The sequence below is a fragment of the Aotus nancymaae genome, unplaced genomic scaffold (genome assembly GCF_030222135.1).
Source record: "Aotus nancymaae isolate 86718 unplaced genomic scaffold, 86718_ANA_hifiasm-v0.15.2.pri h1tg000041l, whole genome shotgun sequence".
In the NCBI taxonomy this organism is placed as follows: domain Eukaryota; kingdom Metazoa; phylum Chordata; class Mammalia; order Primates; family Aotidae; genus Aotus; species Aotus nancymaae.
The window spans coordinates 18,759,288-18,786,427 of NW_026988455.1; the positions used below are offsets into that span (position 1 = coordinate 18,759,288).

Consider the following 27,140-nt stretch of genomic DNA (forward strand, 5'->3'; position numbering starts at 1 on the left):
CCTCCCAAGTAGTTGGGACTACAGGTGTGCACCACGACGCCCAGCTAATTTTTGTATTTTAGTAGAGACAGGGTTTCGCTATGTTGGCCAGGATGGTCCCCATCTCTTTATTTCGCGTGCCCCATTCTCCCAAAGTGCTGGGATTACAGGCGTGAGCCACCATGCCCAGCCATGCACTGCTTTTTAAATTAAGAAAACAATAATGGAGGGAAAAACACGTTGGGAAGGAAGGGACTAGTTGCCATTTGCTGAGGACAGGCCTCAAGTCTTCCCCCAAAAGCCCAATAAAAAGTAATCTGAACACTGCATCTGAAGATACTTTAATTGGCCTTGTATATCACACTGCAACAGACTAAGTATCATTTTTCCAGGAAGCCAAGACTATCACTGAGGGACACCTAGAGAAGTCACAGGGAAAGGTGACTATAACCTTTACTTCCCTGGAGCTCCCTTACATTAAAGCTGGACCCTTCCATTATTAGAGCTTGAAATCTGATAGCATTTTTATTTCATATAATGCACCTCTCCTCAGTATTCTGCTTGGTTACATTTTTCTGAAGTCAATTAATTGGTGACTGCCTCACGAAGGCTAGCCACATCACATTTGATCTCCATCAAGGAGAAACATTTATTTACTCCAGTGACTTTGCTGTCACAAATCTTCTGACTAAACATTCAACAGGGACTGTCTAAATAGGTTAAAAAACATTTAAATCTATACATTTAAATCCATATGTACTTTTTAATGGTTTTATTCATAAAACCGTATGTACACTGGCCTAAGTGGTAATTAAAATCAAGTAAGTCTTGTATGCACCAACTCAGAACCATCATTCTAATAAAAAACACTATGAAAATGGAACCATGTGCACAACATGTTGTGTGCTACTCGCACGTGTATGGTAGAGAATATACAGCATATATAGTATGCATGCAGGAACTGGGAAGAGTAGTTGCCTCTAGAGAAGGACCCCTGGAAGCTATAAGACCAACTTTTCTGTATATACTCCTGTGCACCTTTAGAATTGGAGTTCTGCACCATATAAAATGAATTATTTGCCCTAAAATCAAATGCCATTCAACACAGATCGTTTTAAGAGGTATAAATAATAACAGGCAGAAGCAACGTGTAGGCACACCGGCTCCCAGCCCCACCCGTCCTCGGCGAGGCCCTCTCCTCGGAAGTGCACAACGTTGGAAGGACCTGGTTCTCAGCCTCAGCAGGCTTCACCTCCTGCAGCTCCACCGCGCACCCAGGCCCCACAGTTAACTGCCAGGGACTGGTACTCAGGGCAGCCCCTTCCTCTGCCCGCCCTGGCTCCCAAGGGCCACCCACCAAAGCCGACAAATCTGCTCTGCTCTCAGCTTCGTTTCAAATGGACCTTAGTTTCCAGACCGTCCATGAACCTAGAATATTATTTCTCCTTAACGTCTGCGTTTGTCCTAACACTCAACTTAATGTTCTCGCCACTCCAGCTCACCTGGTTTATCAAAGGCTAAGGGCGGGAAACAGTTTTTAATAACGCCATGCCCCGAGGTTGACACATTTCCCACCACAGAAAGACTGCCAACTCCCTCAAAACCGTGGACAGCTCTGCTGTTTACACAGCGTTGCCACATGCATCATCACATTTGATGCCTTCACACGCGTCACTGTCAATCCCAGCAAACCTAACAGCTGCCAAATTGGATTTATGAGTCTCCAAGAACGGTCGAATCAGCACTAACAGAAAAGCTATCGAAGGGCTGCTAGGCTACCTGCTCTGGCTGGCAGGGATTTCTCAAGTGACAACCCGGGCATTTGGCTGGCTCGAATGCCATTAACGTGACACCCTCCTTCTCGAGGCCCTGGAGGGGAGCAGACCCCGGGAGGCGGAGACCTGCGGGGGGCGCGCTGGGGGCCAGGGCGCGGGACGACCGGGAGAGGGGCTCCGGCTTCCGCGCCGGACGGGGAACGCGGCGCCCCGGGGGCCCGGAGGCTACGGGGCAGCGGGGGTATGGCCAACGCCAAAAAGGGGCAGCTCCCGTGCCAGGCGCGTTCAGCGCGCTCGGTGAATCCTCTGGGACTGATTCAGAGGTTGTGACTCGCGCGAGGGCCAACCGGGCTGGCAACCCCGGGAGGTGGAATCCACAGGCTCTGAGAAGCAGCCCGCGGGGACGACCCGCAGGTTCGAGGCGCCGGGCAAACCAAGAAAGGTGACCCTCGGTTCATCTCGCTGGAGGAGGGTGCACCGGCTAAAGTTACAGCTCGCAGCCCACGCAACTGGAAACTTGGGGTGGGGGGCGCTCCCCGGGAACCGGGCTCCCAAAGGGGGTGTGGCGGACGCGGCGCTTAGGAGGGTGGGCGCGCAGGCGTTTCGGCTGCCCCCAGAGGCCCGGGGCAGCCTGGGAGGTGGGCCAGGGCCCCGCGCCGGGTGCGGCCGTCCGGGGCCCTCCACGCGCCCGCTGGCCGGCTCACCGGTGATGTCCAGGTACACGTCGTCCTCGGGGTCCAGGCGGCGCGGGTCCTGCGGCGCGGAACTGCGGCTCTTCTTCACGCCCGGCGAGGTCGACGAGCAGCGCCGCGAGCAGGGGGGCGCGGCGGCCCAGGTCGACCGCCGCTCGCTCTTCCGCTTCATGGAGGCGGCCGCGGCCCGTCAGGGGGCCCCGACCATGGCCCCGCGCGTCCGCCTGCGCGCCGGCCGAGGCTCTCGCCAGCCCTGCTCGGGCGCTCGGGGCGGCGGGCGCAGAGCGGCGCTGCGGGGACGGCGGGCGCCGGCGGGGACGGCGGGAGGCGGCCGCGCAGGAGCCGGAGGAGGGGCCCGGCCCACGGCGCCTGCCCCGCTCCCTCCCACCACCGCCGCCGCGGAACCCGCGTCGCAGCCCTCGCTACAGCGCCTCCTGCCGCGGCCGGCTCCCCTAGCCCGCCCCCAGGTGCCCTAAGTCCGCTGGCGCGGCCGAGGCGACGGGGCTGCCGTTGGCAGCCGGGGCTGCCCGGGGTAACCGTGCGCGCCCCCCGCTGACGCAAACGCGGACGCCGTTGCGGAGGCGCCTGGGCACAGCAGGACGCGGCTCGCGGGGACCCCGGGAGGGCTGCTCCGTGGCGCTTCATTCACAAAAAAGGGCCCACAACCCTCCTCGGGGCCCGCAGACCGAGGCCTCTGATTGGCCAGCGGGGCGTGACGTCACGGAGACGGGGCCTTTCTACAGGCAGGTACTCGGTGACGCCATAAAGAAAACTCAGCGGTTCCGCCAATCAGAGATCAAGTGTGCTCGCGACCTTCGCTGGCCCCCCAACTTTTGTTTCTTCTGTATCCTCGGGGTGCTAGCACACCAGGTTCCAGCTGACTTTAGTGAGTCACCAGACCTTTACACATCCCCACCCTAGTAACTTAACTCCAGGTCTTTGGCATATAGATTTAAAGTAGTTTTTGGATTTCCTTATAATTCGCGCCAAGAGAAAGGGACTTTTGCCATGGCTGCCAGCTTGGAAGAGTATTGCCTGATTACATTACCTGCAGCTATACAGATTTAAACTAGAGTTGATGTCAGAACTTTAGTAGAACTGTTTAAACAACTACGCTCCATTTATCGACCTATGCCCCGCCTTCAAAAAGACCAAGCAAGGGCTTCCTAAGGACCCGATACAACTTCTGTGGAAGCACAATATGCCCTACTGGTTTGCACCTCAGTTTCTCATCTCGGAATCCAGCACCCACATTAACTCAGTAATTTTATACACTCATTGCTGTGTATATCCGAGGTATCGACAGGTCCAATTATATTATGAAGCATTGAAGCAAGGGGCAAATTTAGTCCTTGAACTTTTTTATCTGGCACGCTGTAGGGTCATATCCTCTTCTTTTTCTGCTAGATTAAAATAATGCTGTATCTTCCTGGAACTTAACCAAAAGCTGTCATTTGAGAGGGCCTTTAAACAACTGTCCGTCGTAGCTTCTAAAAGGTTGAGACGATTGGAGGGCAGTATTTAGATTTCCTGGCCCCAAATTCTTCTACATCATCTCCAAGCAACCCCCATTTTTCACCAGCACTTTAACGTTTTATCCTGCAATTCCTCAGTTAACTGCCAGCCTGGGGAAAAGAAAGATGAATTTGAGTAAGGCCCCTTGGAAGCCTCTCAGAAATGCAAATTTTCGTGGAGCACCTCAGGAAGGGGCTCTCTGACTTCTATTGTTGTGGGCTTTTACCTTAAGTACTGCTAAATAAGGAAGTAGGGGGGCTGTGCCTGAAGCTAGACATCAGCAACTCTTTAAGCACTTTTTCTTAAGGTTGGTTCTCATGTTCATTCTTCCTCTGTTTCCCCTAAGGAAATAAGTGAAGGCCTTAAATTTAATATGATCTACACGTTTGTAGGGGCAGCGAAGAAGCTAGAGACGTGGGAGGCTGTGCAGTGCTGGGCAAATAACTCTTAGCAGAAACCTTAGGGTCACAGTCCTTTGTTTTGACCTGGAGGAGGAAGAGACCTTTCAGACTGGCCTAGGAGCTCAGCATTAGAAAACCACCCAGTTTCCCAGACTACCAGGGATTTTAAAGGAGTGGATCTTGTTTTGAATAGATATTACAAGGGAGTGGTTCGTGCAGCTCCCTAGAAGTACAGAAAAATAAATTCCTCCATGACATTCTGGTCTTTTGAGAGTAACTTGTTTAAATGTTGAGAACCCGGGAGGCAGAGGTTGCAGTGAGCCGAGATTGTGCCACCGCACTTTAGCCTAGGTGACAGAGCTAGACTCCATCTCAAAAAAAAAAATTAAAATTGATTGCGTTTCCGTTGTTGGCCTCTTGCTGCGGGAGCCATATATTGAAGACCATGTCTGGGAGCTTCTACTTTGTAATCGTTGGCCACCATGATAATCCAGTTTTTGAAATGGAGTTTTTGCCAGCTGGGAAGGCAGAATCCAAAGACGACCATCATCATCTGAACCAGTTAATAGCTCATGCTGCTCTCGACCTCGTAGATGAGAACATGTGGCTGTCGAACAACATGTACTTGAAAACGGTGGACAAGTTCAACGAGTGGTTTGTGTCAGCATTTGTCACTGCAGGGCATATGAGATTTATTATGCTTCATGACATAAGACAAGAAGATGGAATAAAGAACTTCTTTGCTGATGTTTATGATTTATATATAAAGTTTTCAATGAATCCATTTTATGAACCCAATTCTCCCATTTGATCAAGTGCATTTGACAGAAAAGTGCAGTTTCTTGGGAAGAAGCACCTTTTTAGCTGAATGCAGGAAATTCTGAAAGAAACGATGTCACCACAATGGTGTATACTCAGGAATGTGTACATTGTAAGTTACTTGATTAAATAGCCTGGAAAACTTTTGTGTAGTCTCAGCTTATCTAAGCCTAATGAAATTCCTTTTATATATATTTTTTAATTAAAATTAAAGTGTCATAAATACAGATAATTATACCATGTAAACATTTTCGTATTTTGCAAGTATAATAATATGCTTTGTATAGTATGAACGGACAAGGTATAGGACTACACTTTGTAATTATGCAAAAGTATCTTCCCCTCTTGGGAATAGAAAGTCTGTGTCCTGAGTATACACATTAAAGTTTTAAACCCTATTTATATTTTGATCTTTGTCACTTTTAGATAGAGGCAGAAAACTACTATTTCCGAGCTGATCCTTTTTTGTGTGTGTGGCACTGCTGTTCAGCTGTTTGACTCCTCCCCCTCTTTGATAAGTTGACCTCTGGGCTCTGAGAATTTGGCCACAGGAAATGTATTTTAGTTTGCTTCCCTGGTTAGTTTATTGTTCATTACTTGATGATTCATCATAGAATTTTAGGGCTTGAAAGCTCCTTACACAATATTTGGTCCAAGGCTATCTTTTCACAGTGAGGACACAGGGACCCAGATGAGTGGCAGTCACCAGGCTGGGGTGGGAACCAAAACTCTGTAGGCTCTGGGTTGTCTTTTCTGAACTGTGGGGCTTAGGGAACAGTTGCATCTGAATGATTCTCAACATTATAGCAGCACAATGAAAAGGAGGGGTTCTCTAAAATATTCCTATCTTTCCTAGGTAAATTTATCCTGAAATTAAAACAATTATGGAACATTTTCTTATATGTATATTCCAGGTAGGTCATATTCTGAAATGTGAAATTTTTTTTTTTTTTTTTTTTTTGAGAGTTTCCCTCTTCTTGCCCAGGCTGGAATGCAATGGCGCAATCTCGGCTCACCGCAACCTCCATCTCCCAGGTTCAAGCAATTCTCCTGCCTCCGCCTCCCAAGTAGCTGGGATTACAGGCAGGCACCACCACGCCTGGCTAATTTTTGTATTTTTAGTACAGATGGGGTTTCTCCATGTTGGTCAGGCTGGTCTCGAACTCCCAACCTCAGCTGATCTGCCTACCTTGACTTCCCAAAGTGTTGAGATTACAGGCATGAGCCACCGCGCCCAGCCGAAAATGTGAAACCTTACACCAAAATCAGTAGCAACTGATTGATAGACATGTGATGTGAATTTCAAATAATGTAAGTTTCAGAATCCATGAGTTACAGTTTTAATTATGTGAAGATAAATAATTTGTACAAAGTCAATTTCCATAAGTTGGTTAATTTCATAAAATGTTAAATTTGATAAATGTGGTATATTCCATAAAAGGTTACATTTCCATAAAACTAGAGGTCTTAGAGGACAGGTATATGGGAAAATGGACACACTGAAATCTTCACTGTCATGTATAAAAAGAGTTGGTTTTGTTTCATTGGATATCCTGGCAATCCCAACATTAATCTGAAGTCGGCTATGTTCCTGCCCCTTAGGATGAAAATCTTTTAGAACCATAAAAATGGAAGGAATGACTGTTGAGCTACCACCACATACTGGACACTGCTAGGGGCTTCATACTCATGCCCTGTTGCATGGTATTCTCATTTGAGAGGTCATGGCAGTTACCCTAGGTTGCTAAATGAGTTTGGTTTGGAAATCCAGGGTACAGAACCACGTGTGTCTTGAGTACCAAGAGGCTGGCATCATTTTTCACTGACAGGAGCAGGGTCTAAAGGGACCCTGCCTTGCAGGTGGGCTTCTGAAATTGAATAACCTGTATAGTTGTGTAAAATGTCAGAAACTTGGATGAACTTCTTTGGACCTCAGACCACACCTTAATATTGTAGATTTTTAAAACGATATTTCTGCTGTTAATTTGTTTTTTGGTTATATACACTCCTGCTAAAAATAACTAAAGTCATGTGTCGCTTAACGGTGGGGATGCTTCTAAGAAATGTGTCACTAGGTTATTTCATCGCTGTGCAAATATCATAGAGTGTATACTTACACAAACCTAGATGGTAGGGTCTACTACACACCTAGACTGTATGGTAGACCCTATTGCTCCTAGGTTACAACAGGTATAGCATGTTACTCTACTGAATACCGTAGGTGACTGTAACATAGTGGTAAGTATTCATGTGTCTAAACATAGAAAAGTTACAGCAAAAATATGGTATTAAAACCTTATGGGACTGACTGGGCATGGAGGCTCACACCTGTAATCCCCGCACTCAGGGGGCCGAGGCAGGCAGATCAACTGAGGTTGGAAGTTCGAGACCAACCTGACCGACATGGAGAAGCCCCATCTCTACTAAAAATACAAAATGAGCTGGGCAGAGTGGGGCATGCCTGTAATTCACTCTTGTTGCCCAGGCTGGAGTGCAGTGGCAGGATCTCAGCTCACCACAACCTCTGCCTCCAGGGTTCAAGCAATTCTCCTGCCTCAGCCTCCTGAGTAGCTGTGATTACAGCCTGGGCAACGAGAGCAAAACTCCATCTCAAAAAAAAATTAATTAATTAATTAAAAAGATGGCTATTACCACCTTATACTAGACGTCAAACTTTGCCTGATTAGAGTGAACCAACATGATATTATGCTTCCTGGATGGTGCGGTGGCTCACACCTATAGCCCCAGCGGCTGAGGCGGGCGGATCACCTGAGATCAGAAGTTTCAGACCAGCCTGGCCGTCTCTACTAAAAATATTTTTTTTTTTTTTTTTTTTTTTTTGAGACGGAGTTTCACTCTTGTTACCCAGGCTGGAGTGCAATGGCGCGATCTCGGCTCACCGCAACCTCCGCCTCCTGGGTTCAGGCAATTCTCCTGCCTCAGCCTCCTGAGTAGCTGGGATTACAGGCACGCGCCACCATGCCCAGCTAATTTTTTGTATTTATAGTAGAGACGGGGTTTCACCATGTTGACCAGGATGGTCTCGATCTCTTGACCTCGTGATCCACCTGCCTCGGCCTCCCAAAGTGCTGGGATTACAGGCTTAAGCCACCGCGCCCGGCCCTACTAAAAATATTTTTAAAAATTAGGCTGGCGTGGTGGCAGGAGTCTGTAATCCCAGCCACTTGGGAGCCTAAGGCAGGAGAATTGCTTGAACCTGGGAGGTAGAGGTTGCAGTGAGCCGAGATTGTGCACTGCACTCCAGCCTGAGCAACAGAGCGAGACTCAGTCTAAAAGAAAAAAAAAAAAGATAAGATGCTTCCTGATACAAGGCAACGTAATGTACCCTGGATTACCTATAAAGTAGTATTCTATACAAAAATATTTATCCTGAATCGAATCAAGCCTTGAGATCTCACTTCGGTTTACAGGAGATACAGGGGGTGGAAGAACACATTAAATGACTCATAAGGAAACAATCTGACAAATCTTGAATGTGGGACTTTCTATAAACTGTCTCTTTAACAAGTAAATGTCATAGAAAAAAAATTGTCCAAGTGGGTGAGGGGACGTGTGATGGATTAAAAGAAATTTAAAGAGGTATAACAGGCCGGGCTCGGGGGCTCACCCCTGTAATCCCAGCACTTTGGGAGGCAGAGGCTGTGGATCACTTGAGGCCAGGAATTCCATACCAGCCTGGACAACATGGTAAAACCCCATCTCTACTAAAAATACAAGAATTAGGCCAGGTGCGGTGGCTCCCGCCTGTAATCCCAGCACTTTGGGAGGCCAAAGCAGGCGGATCATGAGGTCAGGAATTTGAGACCAGCCTAGCCAATATGGTGAAAACCTGTCTCTACCAAAGATACAAAAAAATTAGCCTGGCATGGTGGCACGTGCCTGTAATTTCATCTACTCAGGAGGCTGAGACAGGAGAATTCCTTGAACCCGGGAGACGGAGGTTTCAGTGAGCCAATATCACACCATTGCACTCCTGCCTGGACAACAGGGTGAGACTCCGTCTCAAAACAAACACCACAGGCCGGGCGTGGTGTCTCACGCCTGTAATCCCAGCACTTTGGGAGGAGGCCGAGGCGGGTGGATCACGAGGTCAAGAGATCGAGACCATCCTGGTCAACTTGGTGAAACCCTGTCTCTACTAAAAATACAAAAAATTAGCTGGGCATGGTGGTGTGTGCCAGTAATCCCAGCTACTCAGGAGGCTGAGGCAGGAGAATTGCCTGAACCCAGGAGGCGGAGGTTGCAGTGAGCCGAGATTGCGCCATTGCGCTCCAGCCTGGGTAACAAGAGCGAAACTCAGTCTCAAAACAAAAAAACAAAAAAAAAAACATGGTGGTGCACACCTGTAATCCCAGCTACTCAGGAGATTGAGGTGGAAGGATCACTTGAGCCCAGGAGTTCCAGGCTGCCCTGAGCCATGATGGTACCATTGCACTCCAGTCTGGGTGACAGGGTGAGACCCTATCTCAAAAATGAAAACAAAAACAAATAGGGGCCAGGAACAGTGACTCATGCCTGTAATCTCAGCACTTTGGGAGGCCAAGGCGGGTGGATCACTTGAGGTCAGGAGTTCGAGACCCACCTCGCCAATAGGGTAAAACCCCAACTCTACTTAAAATACAAAAACTATCTGGGCGTGGTGGTGTGTGCCTGTAATCCCAGCTACTTGGGAGGCTGAGGCAGGGGAAATTGCTTGAACTCTGGAGACAGAGGTTGTAATGAGCAGAGATCACAGCACTGTACTCCAGCCTGGGCCACAGAGCGAGACTCCACCGCAATTAAAAGAAAAGAAAAGAAAGGAAAAATAAATAATCCAAAAATAAGCATAAATCTCCACTTCTTTGGTTCACAAGGGAGACAGCATTTTAAATTATCATGCTTAATAATTTCAGTGTCTTCTTCTGGCTTCTCATGATACCGGGACACTTAATTGTACAAAATAAATTAGACCTCTTATAATCTGACCACAAAGCAGAATCAGCTATGTTTGAGGTACTTTTATTTAAACCAAGGCCGTACAGAACTTTGAAATTAAAGTCTCTTATTATTGTCTGAATTCTTGGGCAGTGCAGTCTCTCATCACCTCATTTTTCTAAGTGGAAAGGAGACCTTATGAACATTTATTAAACTTCTCTTCAGAGTAAACCCTGACCCACCCGAGACAGGTGGATCACCTGAGGTCAGGAGTTTGAGACCAGCCTGGCCAACATGGTGAGACCCCATTTCTACTAAAAATACAAAAGTTAGCTGGGAATGGTGGTGGTTCCTGTAATCCCAGCTACCTAGGAGGCTGAGACAGGAGAATCGCTTGAACTTGGGAGGCGGAGGTTGCAGTGAGCAGAGATCGCGCCACTGCACTCTAGCCTGGGCAACAGAGTGAGACTCCCTCTAAAAAAAAAAATTGTGATTTCAGGCGGCCCCAAAGTCAGTGAGTTACCTCAGTTGATTGTTTGCAGGCAGTTACAGGGTGGAGTTCTTGTTCACTCTTTCTCATCTTCTCACTACTGCACTTGACTAGCCTTTCTTTTTCTTCTTCTTTTTTTTTGTTTTTTTTTTCCTTTCTATAGAGGGAGAATGTGGTTTAGCTATATTGCCAGGCAGGTCTCGAACTCCTGGGCTCAAGCTATCCTCCCGCCTCTGCCTCCCTAAGAGCTGGGATTACAGGTGTGAGCCACAGCACCCGGCCCATTTTCTTTCTTTTTAAGTATAATTTCAACTATGGGACATTTCCTACTGTGTCTACTTCCAATGAACTTTACAAAAAAAAAAAGGAGGTATAATTAACACACAATAAAATATTTTCAATGTTAGTTCAATGAGTTTAAATTATATACATTTTTATAACCACTGTCCAAAAAGAAGATTAAAAAAAAAAAGCCATCTGGCCGGGCACAGTGGCTCACACCTGTAATCCCAGCACTTTGGGAGGCCAAGGCAGGTATATCATGAAGTCAAGAGATCGAGACCATCCTGGCCAACATGGTAAAACCCCATCTCTACTAAAAATACAAAAATTAGCTAGGTGTGGTGGTGCGCACCTGTAGTCCCAGCTACTCAGGAGACTGAGGCAGGAGAATCGCTCGAGCCAGGGAGGCAGAGGATGCAATGAGCCAAGATCACGCCATTGCACTCCAGCCTGGGCAACAATAGCGAAACTCCATCTCAAATAAAGAAAAAAAAAATGCCATCCATGCAAAGCTAAGGCTGGTTCCCTGGTCAGCTCTGTCTCCGAAACTTCTCTTAATGCATCCTCCTCCTCTTGTTACTCTCACATCTCTCCATCTCTCTCACATCTCTCTGTCTCTCTCATCTCTCCATCTCTCTCTCATCTCTCCATCTGTCTCTCATCTCTCCATCTCTCTCTGGCATCTCTCCATCTCTCTCATATCTCTCCATCTCTGTCACATCTCTCCATCTCTGACACCTCTTTGGCAGCAGACCTCAGTTCCGGAAACACCTCTGGCTTGCTCACTCTGACCGAGTTGGATGGGCTCTGCTGGCTGGAGGCTCGGTCCTCTTGTTCAGACAGAATTTGGCTGTTCTCTCTTGGGCTCTGCAACATTTGCTACAGATCCAAGTTGTCCTTGCCTTTGGCCCCCACTGCCAGGCTCACCCCTCTAGGCCTCCTCCCTCAGAGGAATGGAGAAGGCGGGAGGGAACCTGCTTCACAGTTATAATCAGTGGACATCGTTGGGTAAGGGTAATCCAAGGTAGCTAACAGCCTCCTCTATCCTCTCTACACGGTTTTCTTTCCAGTCATTGCAGCACAAGAAAGACGTCCTTGTCTGACGCTCCCCTTATCCACACAATTAGAAGTAAATTAAAGGCATCAATTTGGCCAGGCGCGGTGGCTCACGCCTGTAATCCCAGCACTTTAGGAGGCCGAGGTGGGTGGATCACGAGGTCAAGAGATCGAGACCATCCCGGTCAACATGGTGAAACCCCGTCTCTACTAAAAATACAAAAAATTAGCTGGGCACAGTGGCGCGTGCCTGTAATCCCAGCTACTCAGGAGGCTGAGGCAGGAAAATTGCCTGAACCCAAGAGGCGGAGGTTGCGGTGAGCCGAGATGGCACCATTGCACTCCAGCCTGGGTAACAAGAGCGAAACTCCGTCTCAAAAAAAAAAAAAAAAAAAAAGGCATCAATTTCAAGTCAAGTCACTTCTGTTGTTGTGGAAGGGTAAGAGCAATTTATTCTTTATCTCCTGTTGTGGCTGGAAAGAAAATTCCTTGCAACGACTTTCCTGGTTTTGGAAGAGAATTCTAATGAATTCTATATATTCAGCAACCAATTCTAATATATTGGGTGATTTTTCTTCTTACAAATTCCTCCACATGTGGGAAATCCTAGTGCACTGGGTTCCCACTCTTACTCAAATTTTCCTTAGGAAAGAGGAGACTGGAAATGACCAAAATATACTTTTTTTTTTTTTTTTAATGGAATTTCGCTCTTGTTACCCAGACTGGAGTGCAATGGCGCGATCTCGGCTCACCACAACCTCCGCCTCCTGGGTTCAGGCAATTCTCCTGCCTCAGCCTCCTGAGTAGCTGGGATTACAGGCACGCGCCACCATGCCCAGCTAATTTTTTGTATTTTTTAGTAGAGACGGGGTTTCACCGTGTTGACCAGGATGGTCTCGATCTCTTGACCTCGTGATCCACCCACCTCGGCCTCCCAAAGTGCTGGGATTATAGGCATGAGCCACCACGCCCGGCCAGATCTATACTTTTAAATTCTCAGGTGGTGGGAAGTTTTTCTCTGTTCATGATTTTTTTTTCTCTTCAGTGATACCAGGGAATATATTTGGACAGATTAGGTTGGATTCTCTATTAATGTCCTCCTTACTTTTTTATTTTTATTTTTTGAGATGCGGTTTCACTCCTGTTGTCCAGGCTGGAGTGCAATGGTGCAATCTCAGCTCACCACAACCTCTGCCTCCCGGGTTCAGACGATTCTCCTGCCTCAGCCTCCTGAGTAGCTGGGATTACAGGCATGCGCCACCAGGCCCAGCTAATTTTGTATTTTTGGTAGAGATGGGGTTTCTCCATGTTGGTCAGGCTGGTCTTGCACTCCCGACCTCAGGTGATCCACCCACCCTGGCCTCCCAAAGTGCTGGGATTACAGGTTTGAGCCACCAAGTCTGGCCCTTTTCCATTTTTAAATGCAGATTCAAGTGAGTAGTGAATTATTTTATCCAAAGTTACAGGCCATATAAAAGAAAAAAAAATACAGAAGGCTAAAATGGACCTTATATAGGCGATCAGCTTCTAGAAATAAAAGCAAATGATTATTTAACAATATTTATCTAAAGAAAGGCAATTTGTTTTCACATTTAATATATTAATTATTTCAATCCGTGCATTATTAAATAATTACATACGTTTTGGGAGATTGAGGTTGGAAGATCGTTTGAGCCCAGGAATTGGAGACCAGCCTGGGCAACATAGCAAGATCCCATCTTTACAAAAACTTTTATTTTTATTTATTTATTTATTTTTTGAGACGGAGTTTCGCTCTTGTTACCCAGGCTGGAGTACAATGGCATGATCTCGGCTCACTGCAACCTCCGCCTCCTGGGTTCAAGCAATTATCCTGCCTCAGCCTCCCGAGTAGCTGGGACTACAGGTGCACGCCACCATGCCCAGCTAATTTTTGTATTTTTAGTAGAGACGGGGTTTCACCATGTTGACCAGGATGGTCTCGATCTCTTGACCTCGTGATCCACCCACCTTGGCCTCCCAAAGTGCTGGGATTATAGGCGTGAGCCACCTCGCCCGGCCACAAAAACTTTTAAAAATTAGCCCAGCATGGTGGTGTACACCTGTAGTCTCAGCTCCTCAGGAGGCTGAGTTGGGAGGAATGCTTGAGCCCTGGAGTTTGAGGCTGCAGTGAGCCAGGATCATACCACTGCACTCCAGCTTGAGCCACAGAGTGAGACTCTCTCTCGAGAGGCCAAGGTGGGCAAATCACCTGAGATCCGGAGTTCGAGACCAGCCTGGCCAACGTGGGGAAACCCCATCTCTATTAAAAATACAAAATTAGCCGAACCCAGGAGGCAGAAGTTGCACTGAGCCAAGATCACACCACTGCACTCCAGCCTGGGTGACAGAGCAAGACTCTGTCTCAAAAAAAAAAAAAAAAAAAAAAAAAAAATTAGCTGGGTGTGGTGGTGCACACTTATAGTCCCAACAGCTTGGGAGGCTGATGTGGGAAGATTGCTTGAGCCCAGAAGTTCAAGGCTATGATTGTGCCACTTCACTCTGTCCTGGGCGACAGAGGGAGACCTATGTCTTTAAAACAAATAAGTAAATGAATAAACATTAAAAAGGCATGCATCTGACTTAAATCTAGCTGCCAGAATAACATTAAAATATATTTAGAAAATTAAAGTAGGCCAGACATGGTGGCTCGTGCCTGTAATCCCAGCACTCTGGGAGGCTGAGGCGGATGGATCACCTGAGGTCAGGAGTTTGAGACCAGCTTGGCCAACATGGTGAAACCCTGTCTCTACTAAAAATACAAAAATAGCTGAGTGTGGTAGTGGGCACCTGTAATTCTAGCTACTTGAGAGGCTGAGGCAGGAGAATCACTTGAACCCGGGAGGGGGAGGTTGCAGTGAGCCGAGAACATGCCATTGCAGGATCTTCAGCCTGGGCAACAAGAGTGAAACTCTGTCTCAAACAAGAAAATTAAAGTACAGAATTTGGGAATCAGACTTGTCCTTTGCCCAGCATGTCTGTCTCCTGGACCCTGCTCTACCCTGCTCTCCAGTAAACTTTACAAGCGGCAAATCTAATTGTATCATTTTATCAATTAAAATTTGCTGTCCCATTTAGGGAATGTTTCCTTCTACTGGATTTTCTCTTCTGGATGATCCTACACATTTTTAAGACAGTGACTTTTTGTTTTTTTTTAGTTAGAAAAATTTCAAACCTGACTGGGCGTGGTGGCTCACGCCTGTAATCCCAGCACTTTGGGAGACCGAGGCGGGCGGATCACTTGAAGTCAGAAGTTTGAGACTAGCCTGGCCAACATGGCGAAACCCTGTCTCTACTAAAAATACAAAAATTAACTGGACATGGTGGTGCATGCCTGTAATCCCAGCTACTGGAGAAGCAGGAGAATCGCTGGAACTCCAGAACCCTGGAGGCAGAGGTTGCAGTGAGCCAAGATCCTGCCACTGCCCTCCAGCCTGGGCGACAGAGCAAGAGTCTGTGGCAAAAAAAAAAAAAAAGAAAGAAAGAAAGAAAGAAAGAAAGAAGGAAAAATTTGAAACCTATGGGAAAATGAATTTAGGGAAAATTTTACATTTCTGAACCATCAGAGTATGCGACTGACATCATGACTTGTATATCCTAAGAACAGGTGACTCACTCTTCTATAATCCTAATGTAATTGTCAATTCAGAAAACTTCACCTGATTACAATATAGTCCGTCTTCATATTCCACCAATTGTCCTAAAAGTGTCCTGTATAGCATTTTTTTGTCTTCATCCAGAAGGTAATTCTACACCTCGTATGGATTAGCCTCAGGACATATATTTTTGCAGTTCTTTGTGATGGTACATCTTTGTCAGATCAGAGTAGGAGGCCTGTGACGACAATTTGTCCTGTTCTGAGTAATTCATGAACTTTCATCACTAGGTTCATTAAGATGGTGTCTGCCAGGTTTATCCACTGTAAATGTATAATTTTTCTCTTTGTAATTAATAAATAATTTGTGGGGAGATACTTTAAGACCACAAGCTTCCGTATATCGATTTAGTACACATAGATAATGATAATTCTGAATCAATTGTAAAGGTTGTAGACTGGTAATTTTCTAATTAATTTTCTAATTACCAGTCTACATCTATTAATTGTCATTCTATAGAAAGATCTGGTCCAGGCACAGTGGCTTATGCCTGTAATCCCAGCTCTTTGGGCGGCTGAGGCAGAAGGAGTTCTTGAGCCCAGGAGTTTGAGAGCAGTCTGGGCAACAGAGCAAGATCCTGTCTCTACAAAAAGTAAATAATTGGCCGGGCACGGTGGCTCATGCCTATAATCCCAGCCTGGGAGGCCGAGGTGAGCAGATCACCTGAGGTTGGGAGTTCAAGGCCAGCCTGACCAACGTGGAGAAACCCTCTCTCTACTAAAAATACAAAAGTAGCCAGTCGTGGGTGGTGCATGCTTGTAATCCCAGCTACTCAGGAGGCTGAGGCAGGAGAATCGCTTGAACCTGAGAGGCAAAGGTTGCAGTGAGCTGAGATCGTGCCATTGCACTCCAGCCTGGGCAACAAGAGCAAAACAAAACAAAACAAAACAAGTAAATAATTTAGCCAGGTGTGGTGGTAACCCCTGTGGCTCCAGCTACTCAGATGCTGAGGTGAGAGGATTGCCTGAACCCAGGAGTATGAGGCTGCAGTGAGCCATGATTATACCCCTACATTCCAGCCTGGGCAACAAAGCAACACCCTGTCTCAAAAATTAAAATAATAATAAAATAGTCTGGGCCTGGTAGCTCACGCCTGTAATCCCAGCACTTCGGGAGCCCGAGGCAGGCAGATCACTTGAGGTCAGGAGTTTGAGACCAGCCTGGCCACCATGGTGAAACCCCATCTCTACTAAAAATACAAACATTAGCTGAGGTGGTGGTGCATGCCTGTAATCCCAGCTACTCAGGAGGCGGACGCAGGAGAATCGCTTGAACCCGGGAGGTGGAGGTTGCAGTGAGTGATAGAGTGAGACTGTCAAAAAAAAAAAATAGATAAGTAAATAAAAAATAAAGAGTAAAATAAAGTAAATAGAAAGATCTTTCTTTTTTCTCCCTTTTATGTCTGTACATACATAGATGTATATGTAGGTGGACGGGTGAGTGAACTAAGGATTATTTAATTCTTGTTTTACGCTATGGATTATCATCTTTTATTGTCATTATTTTGATGCTCAAATTGTCCCCAGTTTGACTCCTGGGTGCCACTCATACTGTCTTCTGTGTCCTTTTGATATGTCCCCATCATTTTCTTTTTGATGCTTTTTTACTTTCTAAGATGTTGGTCCTTGCCCCAGCACTGGAGCCAGCTATTGCTCCAGGAAGATGGAGTTCCTTTCGGTGGGTGATGTTGTTGAGGAGGCATCAAGTCCACTATGTCCTGGCCTGGGCCCCGTCAACAGCTTCTCCTCCTGTGAGTCCTCCGCTTGCCCTCTGTGCTTCAGCCATCGGTCCTCCCAGCTTGAGCACCCAAACGTGCCACGCTCCTTCCCAGGCTGTTTTCTTTCATGCCCTGGCCTCCTCCTGAGGCCGCTGCCACTCCTCTTCTGGGGTGGGCTGGCTCTTCCTCGTTTTCACAACTATTCAAATATTCACTCATGTGCAGTCGTCCCTGACGGCCTCAGAACCCCACACTGAGCTGTGCTTCTGGCAACTCTCACTTGCTAACTCCTCTCGGAATGTAGAAAAATGGCATCTCACTGATTTAATTTACATTTTCCTGATGACCAATGTGAGCGAATACATTTTCTTTTGTTTGTGGAAAATGAAGAATAATACTGTTCTAGATAATATGACAACTGGGAATACAAAGAAATGAGGTTGGCTGGGCGCAGTGGCTCACTCCTGTAATACCAACAATTTGGGAGGCCAAGGTGGGAGGATTGCTTAAGCCTTCGAATTCCAGACCAGCCTGGGCAACATAGTGAAACCCCATCTCTACAAAAAATACAAAAAATTAGCTGGGGGCCGGGCGCGGTGGCTCACGCCTGTAATCCCAGCACTTTGGGAGACCGAGGCGGGTGGATCACGAGGTCAAGAGATCGAGACCATCCTGGTCAACATAGTGAAACCCCGTCTCTACTAATACAAAAAATTAGCTGGGCACGGTGGTGTGTGCCTGTAATCCCAGCTACTCAGGAGGCTGAGGCAGGAGAATTGCCTGAACCCAGGAGGCGGAGGTTGCGGTGAGCCGAGATCGCGCCATTGCACTCCAGCCTGGGTAACAAGAGCGAAACTCTGTCTCAAAAAAAAAAAAAAAAAAAAAAAAAAAATTAGCTGGGTGTGGTGTTGCATATCTGTAGTTCCAGCTACTCAGGAAGCTGAGGTAGGAGGATCACTTGAACCTAGGAGGCAGAGGTTGCAGTGGGTAGAGATTGCACCACTGTCGCAGAGTGAAACCCTGTCTTTAAAAAAAAAAAAAAAAAAAGGCTGGGCGTGGTGGCTCACACCTATAATCCCAGCACTTTGGCAGGCCAAGGTGGGCAGATCACCTGAGGTCGGGAGATCAAGACCAGCCTGACCAACATGGAGAAACCCCTCTCTACTAAAAATACAAAATTAGCTGGGAGTGGTGGCACATGCCTGTAATTCCAGCTATTCTAGAGGCTAACACAGAAGAATCACTTGAACCTGGGAGGCAGAGTTTGCAGTGAGCTGATATTACATCATTGCACTCCAGCCTGGGCAAAAAGGATGAAGCTCCGTCTCAAAAAACAAAAAAAAAAAAAAAAAAGAAAGAAAGAAAAGAAAAGAAAAAGAAAAAAAGCTTGATCTTTGTAGCCCTGAATTTTAGTTGAATCTTCTATAAACAGTTAGTACCAAATAATATAGAGAAGGTTATAGTGCAATGACACATTAGGATTTGTGTTACTTATGAAAGTAACTGTACAGATCTCTTCTTTTCTTTTTGTTTTCAAAGAATAGAATATATATTTAACAGAACAAAAGGAGACACCACTTGAGCTTCCCCTTTAGCCAACAGGAAGAATTTCCACATGTAAAAATTTAAACTTTTAAATCATTCGTGTTTTAAACATAATACAGACTTAGAAATTGTGCAACATTAACCCATAATCCCATCCCTAGCACAAAAATCAACCCCAAATCCAGAAGTCACAGTTTTTTGTTCCTAAAAATTCCACGGCACTGAACTCGATCTTCACGTCAGGTTGACAGCAAGTAAGAGGCCCCTAACATGAGCAATCCCGAGCGGGGAACGGAAGCCGAATCAAAGCTGCGTCTCTTATCTACCTGGCGGCACTAGTGCGCCTCTGAGGTCAGGTCCGTGAGATTTGCCTCCACACTAGGGCCCTAGAAGGGTGAGCTGACCCCTTCCCTCATCCTCCCCCTCGAAGGATGTCCAATAAGCACCTGGGAATTGACTTTTCTTGGGAAAAGGGTGCCGGTAACAGCTGTCAGGGCCAAGGCAATCGTGAGAAGTTCAGTTCTCTGCTCTTTGGATGAACTGTGTAAAAACATTTCTTTTCTTTTTTTTTTTTTTTTTGAGACGGAGTTTCGCTCTTGTTACCCAGGGTGGAGTGCAATGGCGCGATCTCGGCTCACTGCAACCTCCGTCTCCTGGGTTCAAGCAATTCTCCTGCCTCAGCCTCCCGAGTAGCTGGGACTACAGGCGTGCGCCACCATGCCCAGCTAATTTTTGTATTTTTAGTAGAGACGGGGTTTCACCGTGTTGACCAGGATGGTCTCGATCTCTTGACCTTGTGATCCACCCGTCTCGGCCTCCCAAAGTGCTGGGATTATAGGCGTGAGCCACCGCGCTCGGCAAAAACATTTCTTCTAAAAGACACAATGTTAAAAATATTTTTAAAAATATCTACAAAATATGGAGGGCTGCCTTTTTCTCAAAGAGTAAAGCCTGTAGGGTGGTGGGAAAAGAATCGATGGCCCAGAACTACAACTCTGCAGCGAGATAGAGGTGCCCTTGAAAACGTGTCACATTCTTAAGATGCCTTGCCGAAGTAGCAAGAGCTGACGGTGACTGTGAGCAGGAGCGAGAGGGCGCCAGCTCCTGCGGGGGAGATTGCTACTGCGCCCCACCCCGTGCCAGAATGTCAGGCTTTAGGGCAGCTGCCACAGGCCCTGGGGGCATTAGGGCTCTGCCTCTGAACCAGAGCTGCTTTTCCGACTAACTTCAATCTGGTGAGATGGTGAGTTATCTAACCGGCTCTTCTTTTGGCGAGACTGCTCTTTCTCCTTAATCAGAGCCGCCCACGCCCTTTGCAGCTCGGAGTCGTGTCCCTCAGCGCCAGGTGCCCCGTGATCCCCTTTCTTCGTATTCTTTTGTTTGGTCTTGGGTGCAGATCCTAAAGGAGTCCGTAAATTACCTGATTTCTTTTCCCGAGTATCGGAGTAGAGGCCTTTAATATCTTGCCTGGTAACACCTAGCCTACTATGAACATCAGAAGAGGGCTCTCTCCGAACCACTGGGTTACTACTAAAAGCCTTTTCTGGAGAATACAGTCTTTTTCCTAACCGCTGGCGTATATCTGATTTAGTGTTGCTGACCGGTGGCTGTGGACGCGAGTGATGGCGTTTTTCATCTAATAGATGCCGGACATCTGCAAATTTCTCAGGTGGCAGTTTGTTACCAATTCGGTTTTCGGTATTACTTGAAGATAGGCTATCTGCCCTCATGGAGTTCCTAATGTTTTTCAACTGAGATTCCACTTCATCAGCATACATAGTCATTCTCATGCTTTTCTCTGGTGAAGGAGTGGAAATCATCTTCAGTTCTAGATCATAGTCCATTTCATCTGAGTCTGAGCCGCTGGCACTGGATCGTCTAGATGCGCTCTGTTCCCGGGACTCCTCGTGTTACTCTGCCACCACTCCTTCCTCTGCAACCATGTCCTGATCTTCTTCCTCCTCTGCCTCCTCCTCCTCTTCCTTCTCTTCAACAGGTTCCTCAGGCCCTTTCACTAGTCCAGAATGTCGATGTTTATACGACGTCAAGCCAACGTCATCCCCAGTCAGGGCTGTCTTCTTGATCACCTCCCGCTGAATACGACGGGAATGATAACTTCGCTTCCATGAATTGCTAAGTATTCCTTTCATGCCTCCGTAATTTGGATTCCCATATTTCACGTAATACTGACTTCTTCTGGCTTCTCCAAGTTCCTTTTTGTCATCTTTTTCAGCAAATCTCATGAATAAGCTATTTCCTTTAGCAAGTTTGTTAGCTGGATGAAGATTGTTTCTTTCTTTCTTTTTTTTTTTTGAGTCGGAGTTTCGCTTTTGTTACCCAGGCTGGAGTGCAATGGCACGATCTCGGCTCACCGCAACCTCCGCCTCCTGGGTTCAGGCAATTCTCCCGCCTCAGCCTCCCGAGTAGCTGGGACTCCAGGCATGCGCCACCATGCCCAGCTAATTTTTGTATTTTTAGTACTGACGGAGTTTCGCCATGTTGACCAGGATGGTCTCGATCTCTTGACCTCGTGATCCACCCGCCTCGGTCTCCCAAAGTGCTGGGATTATAGGCGTGAGCCACCGCGCCCGGTCGGAAGACCATTTCTTTCTTTCTTTTTTTTTTTGAGAAGGAGTTTCACTCTTGTTACCCAGGCTGGAGTGCAATGGCGTGATCTCGGCTCACCGCAACCTCTGCCTCCTGGGTTCAGGCAATTCTCCTGCCTCAGCCTCCTGAGTAGCTGGGATTACAGGCACGCGCCACCATGCCCAGCTTGTAAGACTGGTTGTGTTGCCGAGACCTCGGACACACCCCCTTCTGACACACCCCCTTCCCTCGCAGGGAGCACAGACACACCCCCTTCCCTCTCCGGGAGCTCAGACACACCCCCTTCCCTCTCCGGGAGCTCGGACGCTACCCCCTCCCTCACGGAGAGCTCGGACACACCTCCTTCCCTTGCCGGGAGCTCAGACACACACCCTCCCCCTCTGCCCCCCGGGAGCCTAGGAAAAAAGCCCCGCCAGGACCTACCTGATAGCATTTTGTCCCATCCAGGCCCCACTTCCCACCATTTTGTCCTATCTGGGCCCCACTCCCTGTCTGCCATTTTGTCTTTCTGCCTACCATTTTGTCCTATCTGGGCCCCACTCCCTGCCTACCATTTTGTCCTATCTGGGCCCCACTCCCTGCCTGCCATTTTGTCCTTGCTGGGCCCCACTCCCTGCCTACCATTTTGTCCTATCTGGGCCCCACTCCCTGCCATTTTGTACCATCCGGGCCCCACTCCCCACCATTTTGTCCCACTCACCTTAGGCACAACCAATCAAATGCCTCCACTCCCCTATAAAACCCCACGTCTGAGAGGAGTCCGAGCAACTTCTCCGGCCCCTCCTGTTGGACTGAGGAACGTCGTCCGGGAGCCTGAATAAATCCCTTCGCAATGAATCTTCTTGTGCTGACCTCAGTTTCTTCACTTTAAAGTGAGAACAGACCTTACACAGCTAATTTTTTGTATTTTTAGTAGAGACGGGGTTCACCATGTTGACCAGGATGGTCTCGATCTTTTGACCTCGTGATCCGCCCGCCTCGGTATCCCAAAGTGCTGGGATTACAGGCGTGAGCCACCGCACCCGGCACGAAGATCGTTTCTTAACAAAGACTCCTCTTCTACCTGAGACAACGTGTCCAACTCTACATCATTTGAGTTCTCATCTTCAACCTCTCCTTCTTCAGCTTCGTCATCATCTGAACTGTCTTCCTGCTTGTCTTTTTTACTTTTCTCAGATGACTTGTTCTCACTGGCATCCCTGATTCTTATCCTGTGCAGGCAGAGAGTTCATATTGATAAGGGCTCGCGTAGCTGTCGTTTCATCCAGCCAAACTACATTACAGGAGGTATCATCCAACCATTCGATGTAAGCTGGAGGATATTCTTTTTGTTTTGTTTTGTTTTTGAGACGGAGTCTTGCTCTGTCACCAGGCTGAATGCAGTGGCGCAATCTCGGCTCACTCCAACCTCCGTCTCCTGGGTTCAAGCGATTCTTCCGCCTCAGCCTCCCGAGTAGCTGGGACTACAGGCATGTGCCACCACGCCCAGCTAATTTTTGTATTTTTAGTAGAGACGGGGTTTCACCGTGTTGGCCAGGATAGTCTCGATCTGTTGACCTCGTGATCCGCCCGCCTCAGCCTCCCAAAGTGCTGGGATTACAGGTGTGAGCCCCCGCGCCCGGCCGAAGATATTCTTTAAAACAGGAAAAGACATCTTGGGTGCTTTTCTCATTTACTCCGCAAATATAGATTGTCTCATCTCACTTTGGGGATTCCTTTCTTCATCATGTCTCTGTCCAAGGCTACATTTCTTTGGGCAATGTTTACTTCTGATCGAAAATGGAAGCGCTTGGCTCGCTGTTCTTTCTCTTCAATTGCTTCCTTGGAGGTGACATCAATCCCAGTGATGAAGCTGCCAGCCTTATTTTCCTATCTTCTGCTGATCCCGTGTCCGGGATCAGTTCCTTCAGCGTGCGCCGCACCGGCAAGATCTCCAGCTCGCCCTCTTCCACCTCCATGGGCTCCGGCTCGCCACGGTCTACATTGGACTCCGCCTCAGCGGATGGGAGCCCCGGGGCGGCCGACCCCGCTGGGGCCTCTGCCTTTGCCCGCAGGCCCCGCACGGCCGCCATCGCTGCAGGCCGACAGTACAGACCTCAAACAAGAAATATGCTACTGTAGCACTCTAGCTGGGGAACCGAAAGTAGAGCTTAGTAAAACTGCATGTTATTTCTTTGCTTGTTTATGTTTCAAAGACAGGGTCTTACTCTGTCGCCCAGGCTTCATTGGAGTCTTCCTGCCTCAGCCTCCCAAAGTAGCTGGGACTACAGGCACACCACCACACCTGGCCTTTTTTTTTTTTTTTAATTTTTAATTTTTTAGAAACGGGATCTTGCTACATAGCCCAGGCTGGTCTTAAGCTCCTGGACTCAAGCAATTCTCTTGCCTTTGCCTCTCAAAGTGCTGGGACTACAGGTGTGAGCCTTCGCTCCCAGCCTTATTTTAACCTTTCGATTTTTTTTTCTTTTCTTTTATTGGAGACGGAGTTTCACTCTTGTTGCCCAGGATGCAGTGCAATGGTGTGATCCTGGCTTATCGCAACCTCTGCCTCCCGGGTTCAAACAATTCTCCTGCCTTAGCCTCCCCAGTAGCTGGGATTACAGGCATGCGCCACCATGCCCATCTAATTTTGTATTTTTGGTAGAGTCGGGGTTTCTCCATGTTTATCAGGCTGGTCTCAAACTCCCAACTTCAGGTGATCTGCCGCCTCGGCCTCCCAAAGTGCTGGGATTATAGGTGTGAGCCACTGTGCCCGGCTCCTTTCAAACATTTTGAAAGTCTGTTGATTTGAATCTTTTCCCTGTAGTCATCTGTAACTGTGAATATAACAGCTCTCAGCATGTTCTGTGAGTCCTTCTAGCAAATTATCAAACCTGAGTGTGGTTTTGGAAACCATCTGTAGTTGGTGTCAGAAATGGGAGTGGGCTTGTGCATTGTACCCTCGAACTTTGCAATAGTTTATCTCTTTGCCCATTTATCCTATTATGTTGTCTTATTTTAAAAACTTGACTTGTAGAAGTTCTGATATATTTTTGGTATTAATTTTTTTTGTAGTTATATGCATTGCACATATATATATGTGTGTACACACACACACACACATATCTATATCTATATCTATATCTATATCTATATCTATATCTATATCTATATATGCCGGGCGTGGTGGTTCATGCCTGTAATCCCAGCACTTTGGGAGGCTGAGGTGGGCGAATCACCTGAGGTCAGGAGTTTAAGATCAGCCTGGCCAACATGGCGAAACCCCATCTCTACTAAATATTACAAAAATTAGCAGTGTGTGGTGGTGGGTGCCTCCAGCTATTTGGGAGGCTGAGGCAGGGAGAATTGCTTGAATCTGGGAGGCAGAGGTTGCAGTGCAGTGAGCCGAGATCATGGCATTGCACTGCACTCCAGCCTGGGCAACAGAGCGACTCCATTTAAAAAAAAAAAAAAAAAAGATGGGTGGTTTTTTTTTTTAGGGGGGGGGGTGTTTTTTTGAGACAGGGTCTCCTTGTATCACCCCAGGCTGGAGTGCAGCGATATGATCACAGCTCACTGTAGCCTCGATTTCCAGGGTTCAGTCTTCAGGCAGTCCTGCCTCAGCTTCCCGAGTAGTGTGATTACAGGCATGGACCATCATGCTCAACTTGTGAATTTTCAAGCTGAATTTAGAGTAGCATTCACAATACTGTCAGATATTTCACCTTTGAGAAAATATACTTCCAAAGATTTTGCTTTGACTTTGCAAACTGGATGAAAAAGGTAATAATTAGCTCCTTTTATTTAAAGAAATGAATGTAATCAAATTCTCTATTTAAAGCATTTGATAATACTGATATAAAACTGGCAGCCTGTAACTTTTTCCAGAAGTTTCTAACAGAGCCAGTGTAGGAACAGCTACTACACTTCATTTTTAGCATGTACATAAGAAGACTTGGACTTGAAAAAGACTTATTAATTAGAAAAACCTCTTTGGCCAGGTGCAGTGGCTCACACCTGTGATCCCAGCACTTTGGGAGGCCAAAGGAGGCAGATCCCTTGAGGTCAGGAGTTTGAGACCAGCTTGGTGAAACCCCATCTGTACTAAAAATACAAAATTAGCCGGGCGTGGTGGCATGCACCTGCAATTCCAGCTACTTGGGAGGCTGAGGCGTGAGAATCGCTTCAACCTGGGAGTCGAGGTTGCATTGAGTGGAGATCTCACCACACTGCACACCAGCCTGGGTGACAGAGTAAGAAAAGCAACAAAATAAAAAACTCTAAATAAAAATAAATAAAAATCATTCTTTGATCTAAATAAAAACGATTCTCCACAGAATGATGCATCTATGTACGTTCTTCAACTGCATATCTTAAATTATCTTCTTAATTTAAAATAGCCATTAACTTTGAAGTAAATGTATCTGAAGATTTACTTCTTTAGATAGTGTATCTTCATTTTCATGTAGTGATACATTTTTGTCCCCCATGGTAAATGATAATGTGAACAAACATTTTATGCAGGTTGCTAGTTTATCATCAATTTCTTGAAAAAAAAAAAAAATTTGATTTAAAAAATTAAACCATACCTTTTTATTTTATTGAATTTTTTGTTTCCATAGCAGTTCATCACACAAGCCATACGATGAATTTCCTCACTAGATTTTCTTGGATGTGGATGGATTTGACCTTATTCTCATAAGGTTTTAGCCCTTTAAAAGTTCCCAGTCTCACGCCTATAATCCCAGCACTTTGGGAGGCCGAAGCGGGTGGATCACGAGATCAAGAGATCGAGACCATCCTGGTCAACATGGTGAAACCCCGTCTCTACTAAAAATACAAAAAATTAGCCGGACGTAGTGGCACATGCCTGTAATCCCAGCTACTTGGGAGGCTGAGACAGGAGAATCGCTTGAACCCAGGAGGCGGAGGTTGCGGTGAGCTGAGAATGCGCCATTGCACTCCAGCCTGGGCAACAGAGCAAAACTCCGTCTCAAAAAAAAAAAAAAAAAAGAAAAAAAAGTTCCCAGTCTCAGGCACAGGTCTTAGGTCCTACATTACGCTAGTCTTAATTTTAATTCTCTAGTGAACCAGGTCTTTGAGTCGGCCAAGCCGTCTCTAATTCCTGGGATGAATTCCTGCTCTGCAGTGCAGTCCATGGCTTCCAAGCATGCTCTTCAGCCTAGTTCCTGCTCGCTTTCGGCCCTAGTGGTTTCTTCTTCACTTTGTCATAAGCTCAACTTGAAAAAACATATTGTTTCTTCTCTGCGAAATGGGGATGATGATGATAACACTATCAGTTCCATAGAGTTAAATGAATGTAAAGCCCTTGAAATAGTACCTAACAAATCATTACCACCATAACATGTGTGATGATATTATTTATTTTTATCCAATGTTTCCATGTTTTTATGAGAGAGGTTTTTCAGAATTTCAAGTCCAGTATATGACTGGATGTGGAGGTATGTTTATAAAGTTAATAGTACGTTACAGGTAATTTTTTTTTTTTAGACAAAGTCTCGCTCTGTTGCCCAGGCTGGAGTGCAATGGCACAATCTCAACTCACTGCAACCTCTGCCTCCCGGGTTCAAGCAATTCTCCTGCTTCAGCCTCCCAAGTAGCTGAGATTACACAGGCGTGCACCACCACACTCAGCTAATTTTTTATTTTTAGT

General features: G+C 46.8%; 2 protein-coding genes and 1 pseudogene across 5 annotated transcripts in view; 1 reads left to right on the forward strand and 2 right to left on the reverse strand.

The window, feature by feature from the left end:
* Positions 1 to 3,095, reverse strand: part of CDC14B (cell division cycle 14B) — a 108,573-nt gene extending 105,478 nt beyond the window's left edge. For 3 of the 4 annotated variants that reach the window (XR_002479613.2, XM_021677116.2, XM_021677113.2), the window contains exon 1: positions 2,459 to 3,095. Coding sequence is in view for 3 of the 4 variants with exons in the window: in XM_021677116.2 (XP_021532791.1) it covers positions 2,459 to 2,618 (160 nt within the window). In the remaining variant the exon portion in view is untranslated. The remainder of the gene's footprint in view (positions 1 to 2,458) is intronic. The other variant, XM_021677114.2, reaches the window with a different exon arrangement.
* Positions 3,096 to 4,566: 1,471 nt separating this feature from the next.
* LOC105723744 (trafficking protein particle complex subunit 2-like) lies at positions 4,567 to 5,349 on the forward strand. Its single transcript, XM_012461922.3, has one exon. It carries the CDS (start codon positions 4,808 to 4,810, stop codon positions 5,171 to 5,173), a length of 366 nt encoding a protein of 121 aa, XP_012317345.3. The 5' UTR covers positions 4,567 to 4,807; the 3' UTR covers positions 5,174 to 5,349.
* Positions 5,350 to 19,258: 13,909 nt separating this feature from the next.
* LOC105723728 (nuclear cap-binding protein subunit 3-like) lies at positions 19,259 to 23,559 on the reverse strand (annotated as a pseudogene).
* Positions 23,560 to 27,140: the final 3,581 nt, after the last annotated feature.

Bases quoted from the DNA above. Each gene is read 5' to 3' on its own strand.
- LOC105723744 (XM_012461922.3), top strand. From the start codon at position 4,808: ATGTCTGGGAGCTTCTACTTTGTAATCGTTGGCCACCATGATAATCCA.